The sequence below is a fragment of the Panthera tigris genome, chromosome A1 (assembly GCF_018350195.1).
Source record: "Panthera tigris isolate Pti1 chromosome A1, P.tigris_Pti1_mat1.1, whole genome shotgun sequence".
Taxonomy (NCBI): domain Eukaryota; kingdom Metazoa; phylum Chordata; class Mammalia; order Carnivora; family Felidae; genus Panthera; species Panthera tigris.
The window spans coordinates 139,881,580-139,895,569 of NC_056660.1; the positions used below are offsets into that span (position 1 = coordinate 139,881,580).

General features: G+C 39.8%; 1 protein-coding gene across 3 annotated transcripts in view; it reads left to right on the forward strand.

The window, feature by feature from the left end:
• The window catches only part of IQGAP2 (IQ motif containing GTPase activating protein 2), a 294,230-nt gene that overhangs the window by 43,705 nt on the left and 236,535 nt on the right, over window positions 1-13,990 (forward strand). For all 3 annotated transcript variants that reach the window (XM_042988699.1, XM_042988712.1, XM_042988703.1), the window contains exon 2: window positions 7,103-7,202. In XM_042988699.1, coding sequence (XP_042844633.1) covers window positions 7,103-7,202 — 100 coding nt within the window. The remainder of the gene's footprint in view (window positions 1-7,102; window positions 7,203-13,990) is intronic.

The window sequence follows — 13,990 nt, forward strand, 5'->3', positions numbered from 1 at the left end:
AAAAGTTCATAGACAAGTAGGAGTTGAATTCCTTTCTCCTCTTTTCAAATAGTAGAATCTCATCCAAACTAAAGGTTTTACAATTCCTTCTGTGATTTTAACTGTTGGAGCTAAAAATTTTAAATTGGCCTTGGAAACTTGACAACCCTTTCTTCCTTACTGAGATCTGTTGCTGAAGTGTGTAGGAGCAGACAATGAGCAAATGGAATTTTCCTCGTGCCTACTTGGTAGCAAAAGAAGTGGTTTTTGTCCCCCAAATATTTTTTTGTAACAGTAATTGATTAATAAATCCCCAATCTAGGAATCCTTGCCTTTAATTCTTCCCCTGAATGGAGCAAAGTCCTAGATAGATCCCACCCATCCCAATCTGCACGGTGGACCTTAACAATCTTTATGTCCTGCTTTGAATTTGTAGATTATATATATATTTTTTTAAAAAGTGAGACATTCTTTGGATTTGTACAGTGGACCGAAATTAATTTTACTCTCTGTGTGAGAGTTAGAAATGAGGTTCTGTTCTGAAAAGGTGTCCGGGGTTTAGAGATTCAGGTTTGATAGAAACAAATGGCATTTTAAATGCTCAAGTATGATAACATTTTTGTGGGAAACACGTTTGGAACTTTTTGTATCAAAGTGAGATCAAAGAACCCTCTTTCATATGCAGGGCTTAAAGCTGTGTACATTTAAAGCATATTTGCAGAAAAGGATTAACCATTTTCACAAAGCCTGAACTGTTTTTTTCTTTTTCCTGAGTGTGGCAAAGAAGTTCCCTAAGTCTCCTGAGCATTAATAACCTCACTGGAAAAATGAGATTAGTGTCTGGTTAGAGACTAACTCGTGTAAGTAACCTGTGTTATTTCGAGTGGTTACTCTTTCCTCACATAGGAAATTCTTCTTCCAATGATTAGCTGGAAGATTTAGGGCTTTGGCTTATTAAAGGACATGACCACAGTCCCTTATTAACGGAAGAGACCTCAGTCCCTTACAACCTTGTCTAACATGAATATCCTCTGAAGTTGTACATTGATATATAACTTGGGAGTTCTTAGAAATGTGTGATAGGGGAGAAGTTCTAGGAAAAGTGTGGAGGACGGGCATTGGAGCTCACCTTCCCTTAGGATCTGGACAGTAGGGCTGTGTTACCACCAGGGCACTGGACTTAGTAGGACTAAACCTGGAAAGGACACAGCCTTTCTGCTCGCGAGCACAAAGCTGAACACATCACTTCAGCAGCTTTTATTGAGCATGTACTATTTACCTGGCACTTGGTAGGGATGGATGAGTTATGAACCCCTGCACTCAGTGTCTCATAATTTTAGTGACTTGATAAAACTTCCACTGTTTTTAACTCGTGGCATGGTGCTCTGTACCATTATTGAAGATTCTTGACCTCAGAGTATGCTTCAAGTTACTAATAGCTTCAACCTTAGGTTTGCCAGATTAAGATTAGGGAAGTTGGATCATGTGATCCTTAGAAGCTTAAGATCAGCTAGCTGTGAAATACTTCAGGAAGCATCCCGGTATGAAGCCAGAATATATCATGGGTCAAGTTTATTGAGTGTTTCACTTTATTGGGAACTTTGGACTTGGGGTTCTCTCATCTTGGTATCCCAACCCCTGTCCCCTGCCCATTTTAGGGTCTTGGAATCAATTCTCTTATCTCTAGTTCCTTACTTGGTGTATATATCTCTTGGAAGCATTCTTTAAGTTCTGAGAATGGGGAGATAACCATTTGGCTCTACTCTCCCAGCTAAAAACTGGACCCAAATCTTAAAAGGTGGTTCAGTAGACATTTGAGTTGAATTACACATTTAGGACTTAAGATTCTCAGGGTTCCTTTCAGAAATTTTGAGTCACCCAGAATAATTGTATATAAAATGCTAAAGTCTAGCATGTTTCTATGAATTAGTGCTTCATGCCATATTTTTAACCTGTTTCCCCTTAAAGGGACATGTTTTAAATAATACCATTTCATAAAATTCCAAAATTATTTTTGGAAAGAGACAGCATAAATGGGGGACAGCAGAGACAGAGGGAGACACAGAATCCGAAGCAGGCTCCAGGCTCCAAGCTGTCAGCACAAAGCCTGATGCGGGCTTCAAACTCACGGACTGCTAGACCATAACCTGAGCCGAAGTCGGACGTTTAACCAACCAAGCCACACAGGCACTCTGATTTTTGTGATTCTTGCAGACCCGCTCTCCACTGGAGGGAGTATATCCCTACCTATCTTTTCTTTTAAGTTTATTTATTTATTTTTGAGAGGCTAGGGGAGGGACAGAGAGAGAGGGAGAGACAATCCCAAGCAGGCTTCACACTGTCAGCAGGGAGCCTGATGTGGGGCTTGATCTCCTGAACTGTGAGATCATGACCTGGGCCCAAACCAAGAGTCAGATACTTAACCCACTGAGCCACCAAGGCACCCCCCCCACCCCCCGACACACACCTATCTAAGCATCCCGCAGTTATGTCAAACTTAAAATTGTTTAACTCTAGTAAAAGCTTTTTGAGGGACTTTGTGTATCATAGTTGTCACTTTATATCCAGTCTGTACAACAGACTGACACAAAGCAGCCACTCAAATATCTGTTGAACAAGTGAATGGATTTTAATACCAAGGAGATGGTGGCTTTGTTGTGTCTATGTGTGAAGGGAGCAAATAGGGCAGCTGAAATTAACAAGCGACCAGGCAAACTCCTTAATGAAGCAGGTCTCTGGGCTATTTTTACATTAGATTTTGTGGGTATTCTTTGGAAAATGAACTCAAGTTTCCTTCCATGACTTAGAGTTCTACTTCAACACCTTCTCTACCAACACTTACTGTGCTCCTTAGATCCCTGAATAAGCCCTATAATGTGATTGCTGTAGAATGTTAGTGCTTTAAAATGCCATCTTGGAGCCAGCATCTGCTAATGTTACAAGAGGAATTTTGTGAGCTGCTAATATTTCTGGAAGTTCTTTGCAATATCTTTGTGTCTCTTAGGGTTCAAGGCAGCAAGTGAAGATGAACTTCAGAGGAAATTGCAGTTAGTCAAGCTGTTTTAAGGTGAAAGCAATTCTGAAGGCACATAAATGGTCTGCTCTTGGGTTTGGCAGTGACCAGAACCTGTCCTGTCCTGGCTCACTCAGATCTAGCAGCAGCACGGCACTGGGCAAGGGTAGGGGCTGCTGTGTTCAGGGAACTGGTTTCCAGCCGTGGCTCAGCCATTGACCCAGCAAGTAACTACATGCCATCCCTTTCCCTTACATGACCGCTGTTTCCTAGAAGGAGGCAGTGCCTACTTCTCAGAGTGATTAGGAGAACCACAGAATAACATGGAAGAGTGATTTATGGGTGGTAAAGTCATGCTTAAGTGAATTAGTTAATCAGTTCCATGATGACTCTTTAAATGGCAGTGTTATTATCCATGCCTGTGGTTCTTATCAGAAGTTGCTACTTAGTAAATGTTAAATAATGCAGAGATAGTTGCAGACAACCTTTGCGGCCCAGAAGGATCTACTTTTGCTGTGATTAAGACATTTTCACGCTCATAACCATAACATGTGCTTTGACCATACGTCACGAAGGAAAGAAGGTGAGGCTGAAGTGGATGTGGTTGAAAGGGCAGTGGCCAGATGTGTGACCCGGTGGGCCAGATCAGAAGGGAAGGAAGGGATGTGTTAAAGGAAGCCCCACGAGGGCAAACATGTTTTGTTTTGTTCACTGCCCTATCCCTGGTGGTTTGGCTCATGCCTGATCCATAGAATCTATAAATTCAACATTAGGTAAGTGAGGTGTGTGAAATGTTACTGGACTTGCTCCATCGGTGACCATACCCTTCTTGTATTCGGGGTAAGTAGGCAAATAAAAGTACCCACATAGATATTTTAGAGTCCTTGTGTTAATCATTCCTGATGAGAGATTGTGTAGCATATATTCTATGGAGCACGTAGCCTGTGCAGGGTAGTGAGCTGGGCATGGTGAGAACATAACTGTGTCTTGTAGGAGTTGACTATGAAATGAAACGATATAGGAGGTGCCAGGAGAGAGCACATTTTGAGTGGGTACAAACAGGGGACTTTGGGAAGGAAGTGATGATGGAGTTGAGCCATCAAGATAGGCAGAATTCTATCAGCTGGGGCCAATACTTTGGGATTGCACTTTAACGCTTTGTGGCATATATGTGTGTGTGTTAATTCAAACGTTAAGTCTTCCCTTTGGATGGGGGTGATGTCACAGTTTAAGAGCCTCTCTGCAGCTCTCCTGGACTGGTGGATTCTTGCATGGCTTGTGGAAGGAGTTGGGGGGTTGAGACCTCGGGACCAAGTACTGCTAAGGCTTCTCTTTCCTCCTGGGTCGGTTTGTTGAGGTGGAAGAAATTCATAGCCAAAAAGGAAGGTGGCAGTAAGAATGTCTCCTTTTGAATGTGACCCCTGCACTCATACTTAAAAGTTGGGAAGGTAGCATCATCATGCGGATTCATACTAGGAGTTTTATATTGTTTTCAAGCTTTAATGTATCTGAACGTACTATGAGATGAAAATGTTCTGTCAGGAATGGAAAACCGTCTTTAGACTGAAGTTAAAATGAGAGATTGGCAATCACGAGGTGTCCGGGGGATGACGTGTTAGGAGCCCTGGAGGTGGAAGATTAGTTGACGATATGTGGGCATGCCAGGTACCTTCTAGGAAAACTTGGGATACGAAAATCATAATTTGAGAAGTGTATTCATTATGGGGTGAGGGTCAGCTCACTTAACAAAGGCATTTTTTCAGAAATGTTTGTTCTCTGCATGCAAGGAACCATGATAAATGTAATGGGGACATGCAGATGAGTTAAGAGTCTTTTCCTGCAAGGAATTCCCATTTCGTAGGGGGAGACGTGACTGAGCTTCTGTGATGAGTGATGTAATAAAAAGGTGAACCAAAGTGCTGAGGAAGGTAGATGGATCCTGACTTGCAGATCTACAGAATTTTGCTTGAGAAGATGTAAGACACGGAGGTGGGAGAATGGCTTTCCAGGGCAGAGGGAAGGTGGAGAGCAGAAGCACTCCAACCTAGAATGTGGTGTTGTGGTCTTGGCACACAGCACTGCCTGGAAGGAGTGGATGGAATTCAGGTTTCACGTTGGAGAAGGTGGGAAGGTCTTCTAGACCTTTGTTCTGTAGCACATGGGGATCCATCAAAGGTTTGGAGAAGGAGAGCGAAATGAGCAGGACTGTGTTTGAAAGGTGCTTCTGGTGGTGGTGAGGACAATGAGTGGGGGAGGGGTGGTGGCTGGGAGGCTGTCGGAGGGCTGTCAGAAGAGTCTAAGGGAGACACGTTGAAGGCCTGCAGTCTTGGGGTAGAGGTGCAGGGGAGGGTTGTTCCAGAGCTTTGGTACTTTTCCTAAATTTGAAAGTTCTCTTCTAAAGTTTAGATCTGATTGAGTTTATTAAGAAAAAGAAGATGATTTTGATGAACACACATCTTTGTTGACCCTCACTGGTACCATTGGTCTGTTTCAAGCAATGAAACCACACTGAGACATGGGGAGTGGTAGAAAGGGAGGACAGGAAGAAGGTGATGGAATGTGTGGAGGCTCCTGCTTCTTTTGCCCTAGTGTGGTTCTCTCCAAGCCTGTCCTGGTGCCTTTCCACATCTCCCCTCCTTCTTCTTCAGGTTCCTTTTCTTCCTCCTCTATAAACAGACACGTTTCTCTAAGTTCTTCCGTATTTCTTCCCCCCACCCCCATCCTCCCATCCACACATGTCTAGCCCTAATGTTTCTACTTTTCACGTGGGCAAATGACTTCACAGCCCGTTTGCTCAACTGTAAAGTGGGACACATTACCTGCCTCATCGTGTCATTTACATCTGTAAATGAGGCAGTTCATAGAAAACATTGCCTAAGGACTTGAAACAAAGTAAATGCTCAATAAGCATCAAGCATATATTTATGTGTTTATGGTATTCTGTCATGTTTTATATTGATATAAGTTTAGTCATTTTTGAGTTCTTCGAGGTATTATTTTTGGCGGGAAAATATTTAGCATATTACTTGATCCAGTAAGATTACAAAATTTTATCTTAATTCCTCTTGTCTGCTAAGATGATATTTTGGACTCTTCCTCAGTACGGCATGGGATTGGCCTTTCTGAGGGATGGATGGGTCACCTTAATGCTTCTGCTTGGAACCAGGGGTCTCATTTATGAATTGGCTGATTGGAGCTGGTGGCTAGGGAACAAAAAAAAATTCATATTCCTGCCCCATATGACCATACATCCCTGCCCCCCCCCCAACGTGTTCATTAGATGAATAATGTAACAAACCAGAAACCAAATTTACTTTATAGCTATCAGAATTGAGTTCTTTGTCATGTAAATGAACAGCCAAGAGTTGGCAGATGTGACCCGTGAGGCTCTTGAGTACTGTTGAGACTGTGGGCAGGCGAAGTACACTCAGGAAATGGGGAGGCCGTATTCTCTGCAGAAAAGTAAAGCTGAATTGTGGAAGTTTGTAAAGTATATTTGTATTGGAATAAAGAGTGTGGGGCTTAAAAACTGCTCAATTGATGTCTCCTTTGTTTTGTTCTTCTGGATACCTTTTGACCACGAAGGTTAGCCTCATAAAGGCCAAGATACAGGTGAAGCACGAATCTTAGAGACTTTGGCATCTGTAACCTAGGGTTTGCATTGGATGAGAAGCTTTAATTCCCTTTAGGAGTGGGTAAACACTGGTCCTTGTAGATTATTTGTTAAAATTCAGAATTTCCACGAAGGTCCAAGCTGAGCCACTGGACCAATACTACAAGCTTGTTAAGGAAAGTTGTTGGGAGTGGACCATGCTTTAATGGATTTGAGGCCATCAAAATTCTCTGGCACCAAGTCTATGATATATGATGGCTGTTCTCATCCTTTTTAGTAATTTTAACCCGTACTTCAGTATTGCATTTTTAAATTTTTGCTATCATTGACATATTGTAAAATCCAAAGGCAAATCTTTCTATTTTTCTGATGTTTAAATATCTCTGTCTCTTAGTGTTCGGTGTTGAATTGCCTGTGTTTTTTCGGGTTTTTGTCTCAAGTGTTTATTTGATGAACACTACCCTTATAAGTAATGTGATGCTTTCCTCTATTTCTAGCTATTGTGGATGATGAAAGGCTCTCTGCAGAGGAGATGGATGAGAGGAGGAGGCAGAACATTGCTTATGAATATCTGTGCCATCTAGAGGAAGCCAAAAGGTAAGATCCCAATGCAGTCTATCTGTGTACCTTCTCCTGGATAAACTTTGGGATACTATACTTTTTAAAAAATGTTTTATTACTTATTTTGGAGAGAGAGGGGGGGCAGAGAGAAAGGAAACAGAGGATCTGACATGGGCTCTGTGCCGACAGCAGAGGGTCCGATGTAGGGCTTGAACTCAGGAACCGTGAGATCATGACCTGAGCCAAAGGCGGACGCTCAACCAACTGAGCCACCCAGGTGTCCCTGGGATACATACTTTTAACAACTCATTTGCAGTCTTATTGGTAGCAGTGTAAGTGGAGAAGAACCACCTCTCTTTTTGTAAATGGTCAGGCGGAATTGAGAAAAAGTTGCTGCCACAGCCAGGGTCAAGGCCCTAGGAGGGAGGCAACTATTTCTTTTTCTTGCTTACGTTCTCCCAGGAAATCTCTGGGCGAATTGCAGATTATTTCAAATTCCTCATCTCACTGATTTGGAAGTGAGGGCACAGCAAAGACTTAAATCAACTTCTTTTTTTTTAAGTTTTTAATTTTAATTCCAGTTTTGTTAACATACAGTTAGTTTCAGGTGTGCAGTATAGTGATTGAGCAGTTCTATACATTACTCAGTGCTCATCATGATGAGTGTACTTGAACTTCCTTTTTCCCAGAGCTTCCTCAGATATTTTTGTCACCCCAAACCCCAGTAATTATAAATACTGTATAGGACAGTATCATTTTGAACTGAAGTCCATCGGTCACTAAGCTAGAGAGTAAGTTTATGACTGCAATCTCCATTTAAACATTGGGTTCTCTGAGGAGAAAGTGAAGATAAACTCATTTGCCCTTAGGCCTCTGTATCGGAGGAACCACAAGAACTTTGTCCTGTGCTGGGTGAATACTCCAATGTCCATATGCCATGAGTTAGATTCTGATTTAGTGCTTTGTGCTGTGATTGAGTAACAGTATCATTCCTTGGACAGATGGTATGTTCTAGCTTTGTTAAGTATATAGAAATAAACATTGGGGTAATGGTCATTGGTGTTAATGATCTCTAATCACTGTTAAATAGCTGTCTATTGAGCTGGAGGAATGAGGCTTTTTATCAAGTGCTGTGTGGAAGAGAATTCGGTGACACATGAACTAATTTGGCCTCAGAATCACTTGAAAGGGGATTTCTCAGGGTTGTTTAATAATTTAACAGTGTCTCGTAGCTCTAAGCTCTGAAGAATACTTTTAAAGATTCTAAAATATGTGAAGTTGACAGGTGGCAGGTCACTGAAGACTCAATATCAGCCTAAGATTATTAAAAACATGCTTTTAGTCAAGTTGTTGATAATAAAGTTCGATACGGAGAGTGGCTCATAAATATTCCAAATAAACATGCTTTCAAAGAAAAAGTTTAGGAAGAGTAACGAGAAACTTTCTCCTTACACACATGTTGAGTTCTAAATTTTTGCCTCTTACTTTTTCTAAATGAGAATCAGTGTCATACTGGGGAGAGGTCAGCGGACTGGATTTCCTGGTCCCAGCATTACCACTTAGGAACTGTGTGACCTTGGCCACATTGTTTAACCTGTGAGAACTTCGGTTTTGTCTCCTCTGTAATGGGATGATAAACATGTTAGCACAGTAATGAGTTTTTCTAGTGTCATAAAATGCGTAAATTAGGGGCGTCGGGGTGACTCAGTCGGTTAAGTGTCCGACATCAGGTCATGATCTCGTGGTTCAGGAGTTCAAGCCCCACAGTGGGCTCTTCACTGACGGTGTGGAGCCTGCTTGGGATTCTGTCTCTCTCCCTCACTCTCTGCCCTTCTCCCACTTGCATTCTGTCTCTCTCAAAAAAAAAAAAAAAAAAAAATCTAGGAGTTTCTAATATACAGCTAGATTTAAATACTACTTTAAAAAATGCGTGAATTAAAAAAAAAATAAAAAGGATGTTAGTGCCACCTGCCCTACCTGATTCCCACCCCTGCCCCTGCTGTAAAAATCACCTAAAATGTAAAAGGCAAAAGTGTTCTGTAAACTTAATAGTGCCAGTTAGGTGTATGGTGATAAGCATAGTTTTCTCCTGAATGTATCGAATGTATCAATACAGCTTGACAGCTTGTCACAGTGTTTTCAAACCTTTGTAGTTGAATTTTGTTTTAGAGAAGTCAGAGTAACAATTAGCCCAGGTTTTTTGAAGAAAGTTTCCTAAGAAGAGTTTCATTGAAAGAAAAGACTATGAAATATACAACTTTCCCTCTAAGGTGACTTTATTAGTTTATTTTACAAGAATAGATTAGATGTAATATGTATTTATGAATCTTATTAACATCTGAACATTTTTGGTGACTTTTAGGGAACCTGATTTTTGGAAGTGGAGTCTGTAAAAATGTGGCCGTTAATAGATACATATTAATATGTGAGCTATGATTTCAGAAAGCATAGTACACAGAATTCTGATGGTCCTAAACTCAAGAAATAAATGAAAGGGTGAATTAGTCTCTGTCCAAAAAATTCAAAGGGTTTGGTACATGATTCTTTTACAATGCTAATGCCTTAGGAATTTGTCATATTGGGTTTATTATAGTGCATGCATGTGCAGGTGTTCATGTGAGTGTGGTTGACTTAAAATACTGAGTTTCTTCTAACTGGTAAACTTAGAATGTGTAAGCTTAGCCAGGATCTGTCTCTAGTTCAGCTCAGAACTGATTCGGTGTACTTAAACTAAAAATGTGTAGGTTCTGTTGTTGTGCCTCTTTTTGGTTCCAGAGGTAAGAACTGGAAGGATGTGTTTGTATATTCTTTTAATTCAGAATTTTTGAAAACTCAAAATTGTAATAGTCTGTTACATCTTTAACTTTGGCTTTATTAATTTCAAGATTTGTGATAATAATAAACCATTTAAAAGCTACATCATTCAGAGGAGATATCACTACTAACAGAAATAAAAAGGGTGATGTACTACTATGCCAACAAATATATGTAAGATAACCTAAATGAAATGGACAGATACCTAGAAAGACATAAACTATCAAAACTGACTCAAAAATAAATTAACAATCAGAATAGACTTAGAACAAGTAAAAAGGTAAAGTTAGTAAGCAAAAAAATTACCTGCTTTTCAAAAAACATGTAAGAGGAGGGAACACTTCGCAACCCATTCTACTAAGACCCATTTTTTTCTTTGATACCAAAACCAGACAAAGATACCTCAAAAAAATGATAGACCTACATGCCTTATGAGTACAAATAAAAAAAAATCCTCAACAAAATACTAGCAAACCAAGTCCAGCAACATAAATAAAGTATCATATACCACTAAGTGGGATTTATCCCGGGATTGCAAGTTTAGTGTAATTCAAAAATCGATCAAGACATTTTAATGGGAAAAAACATCTTTCAACAAATAATCTTCGGCAACTGGAAATAGTCAAACGTAAAAATGAATTTGGATCCCTATCCCATGCATAATCTAATCGAAATGTGAGAACCACAACTACAAAACTCCTAAAAGAAAACAGGTATAAATACATGTGATTTGGGGGTAAGTAATGGTGACATTTCACCAAATAAGATACACATGCACCAGAACAGGACAGGGGGTTTAACATCAGTTGTTAGGGAAATGCAAAGCAAAACCACAGTGAGATACTACCTCACACTGGAATAGTTAGAATCGAAAAGACCAACAATATCAAGTGTTTGCAAGGATGAGGGAAGGTGCTTGTTGAATTACAAAATGGTGCAGCTACTTTTTATAACATTCTGGGGTCGCCTAGGTGGTTCAGTTTGTTGAGTGTCTACTCTTAATTTTGGCTCATGTTATGATGCTAGGGTCATGGGATCAAGCCCCATATCGGGTTGTGCACTGAGCATGGAGCCCGTTTAAGATGCTCTCTCTCCCTCTGCCCCTCTCCCCCACTTGCACACACTCTGTAAAATAAAATTTCAAAAAATGTAAAACATTCTGGCAGCTACTTAAAAAAATTAAATATGGAATTACCATATGACCCAACAATTCCACTACCAGATATATACCAAAGAAACCTGAAAACCTGTGTGCGTGCAGAAAACCTGCACACAAATGGTCATTGAAGTATTACTCATGGGAGCAAAAAGTGGAAACAACCCAAATGTCCATCTACTGATGAGTAAATGAAATGCGATACATTCCTACCATGAAATACTATTCATCTATAAAAAATGATATTAGCAAATCACATTCAACAGTGTATAAAAAGTACTGTATAAATCACAACCAAGTGAGATTTATCCCAGGTATGCAAAGCTTGTTTCATATTTGAAAATCATTTAATGTGATCTATCACATCAACAGGCTAAGTAAGAAAAATTACATGATATGTCACTGTATCAGTGCAGAAAAGGCACTTAACAAAATCCAAACTTATTCAAGAAAAAAATTCTTAGTTAACTAGGAATCAAGGGGAAACACCCTCAGTTTGAGAAAGACAGTGAACAAAAAACATGCTAAAAGCAAACATCATATTTAATGGTGAGAAATTCCAAGCTTTCCCATTAAGATACAAGGCAAAGACCTTCCTTCTCACCACTCCTTTTTCAACTTTGAACTGGAAGTTCTAGTTAATATAATAAAAAAAAGAAAATATAGATTGAAAAGGAAGAAACAAAACTGGGTTTATTCATAGATGACATGATTGACTATTTGAAAACTCAGTAAGAATTTTTTTAAAAATTGGAACTAATAAGCAATTATAGCAAGATACAAGATTATATGTAAAAGTCTATTGCTTTCCTATATGTCAGCAATGAACAAGTGGAATTTGACATTAAGAACACAGTTCCATTTACATTAGCACTCAAATGAATTATTTAGGTATAAATTTGATAAAATATGCACAAAATCTATATGAGGAAAACTATAAAACTTTGATGAACTAGAAGAAAGAACTAAATAAGTGGATAGATATTCCATATTCATGGATAGGAAGACAGTATTGCTAAAATGTCACTTCTTCCCAACTTGATCTATAGATTCAATGCAGTGTCAGTGAAAATCTCAAGTTACTTTTTGCATATTGACAACCTGATTCTAAAGTTTATACTGAGAAGCCAAAGACCTAGGGGCACCTGGGTGGCTCAGTTGGTTAAGCATCTGACTTCGGCTCAGGTCATAATCTCATGGCTCATGAGTTTGAGCCCTGCATTGGGCTCTGTGCTGACAGTTCAGAGCCTGGAGCCTGCTTCAGTTTCTGTGCCCCTCTCTTGCTCTGTCCCTTCCCCACTTGGGTTCATTCTCTCTCTCTCCCTTCCTCCCTTCCTCTCTCTCTCTCTCTCTCTCTCTCTCTCTCATAAATAAGCATTAAAAAATGTTTAAAAAAAAGAAAAAGACCTAGAATTGCCAACACAATATTGAAGGAGAACAAAGTTGGAGGACTGACAATACCAGACTTCAAATTTAATACAAAGTTGCAGTGATCAAGAGAGTGGCATTGGTGAAACTTTAGGCACATAGATCAGTGAAAGAGAATAGAGAACCCAGAAATACACCCTAAAAGTATAGTCAATTGACCTTTAACAAAGGAGCAAACCAATACAATGGAGCAAAGATGACCTTTTCACCAAATGGTGCTGAAACTGGACATGTAAAAAGTGAATCTAGACCTTACACATTGTACTCATCACAAAGTATACCATTGTACCCTTCACAAAAAAATACCTCAAATGGATCACACCTACCTATAAAAAGAAAAACTGTGAAACTTTTAAAAGATAACAAAGGAGGGTTTGCTTGGGTGGTTCAGTCATTTAAGTGTCAGACTCTTGATTTCGGCTTAGGTCATGATCTCCCAATCAGTGGGATCAAATCCTACATCAGGCTCTGTGCTGACAGTGCAAAGCCTGCTTGGGATTCTCTGTCACTCTCTTTCTGCCTTTCTCTCTCTCTGTCTCTTCAAATAAACATTAAAAAAAAGATAACAAAGGAGAAAACTTAGATGAAATTCAGTATAGCAGTGACTTTTAAGATAGAGCACCAATGGCATGAAAGAAAAAAAGTGAGTAAGCTGGATTTCATTAAAATTAAAACTTTCTGCTTCACAAAAGGAAGTGTCAAGAGGATGAGAAGACAGTCCACAGGCTGGTATAAAATATACCAGGTAAAAGACCTGTCTCATACAGAACTGCTATGTAAGATATTTAAAAACTCTTGGGGTGCCTGGGTGGCTCAGTTGGTTGAGCGTCCGACTTCAGCTCAGGTCACGATCTCACGGTTCGTGAGTTCGAGCCCTGCGTCAGGCTCTGGGCTGATGGCTCAGAGTCTGGAGCCTGCTTCCGATTCTGTGTCTCCCTCTCTCTGCCCCTCCCCCATTCATGCTCTGTCTCTCTCTGTCTCAAAAATAAATAATAAAAAAATTTTTAAAAAAAACTCTTAAAACTTCAACAATAAGAAAACAACTAGGTTAAAGAATAGGCTAAAAACCTTAACAGACACATCTCTGAAGAAGATACACAGATGGCAAATAAGTATAGGAAAAGATGCTCCACGTCATGTGTCATCAAGGAAGTGCAAAATAAAATAAGATACCACTGTACAATTATCAGAATGGTCAAAATATGAAACACTGGCAACACCAAATGCTGTGAGGGTTTGGAGCAACTGGAACTCTCATTGCTCATGGAAATGCAAAGTGGTATAGTCACTTGCAGTTTGTTAAAAAACCAAGCATACTCTTATCATGCTATCCAGCAGTTGTGCTCTTATTATTTAACGGAGGGAGTGAAGTCTTAGGTCCACTCAAAAACTTGTGTATGGATGTCAAAAGACTTTTTTTAATAAT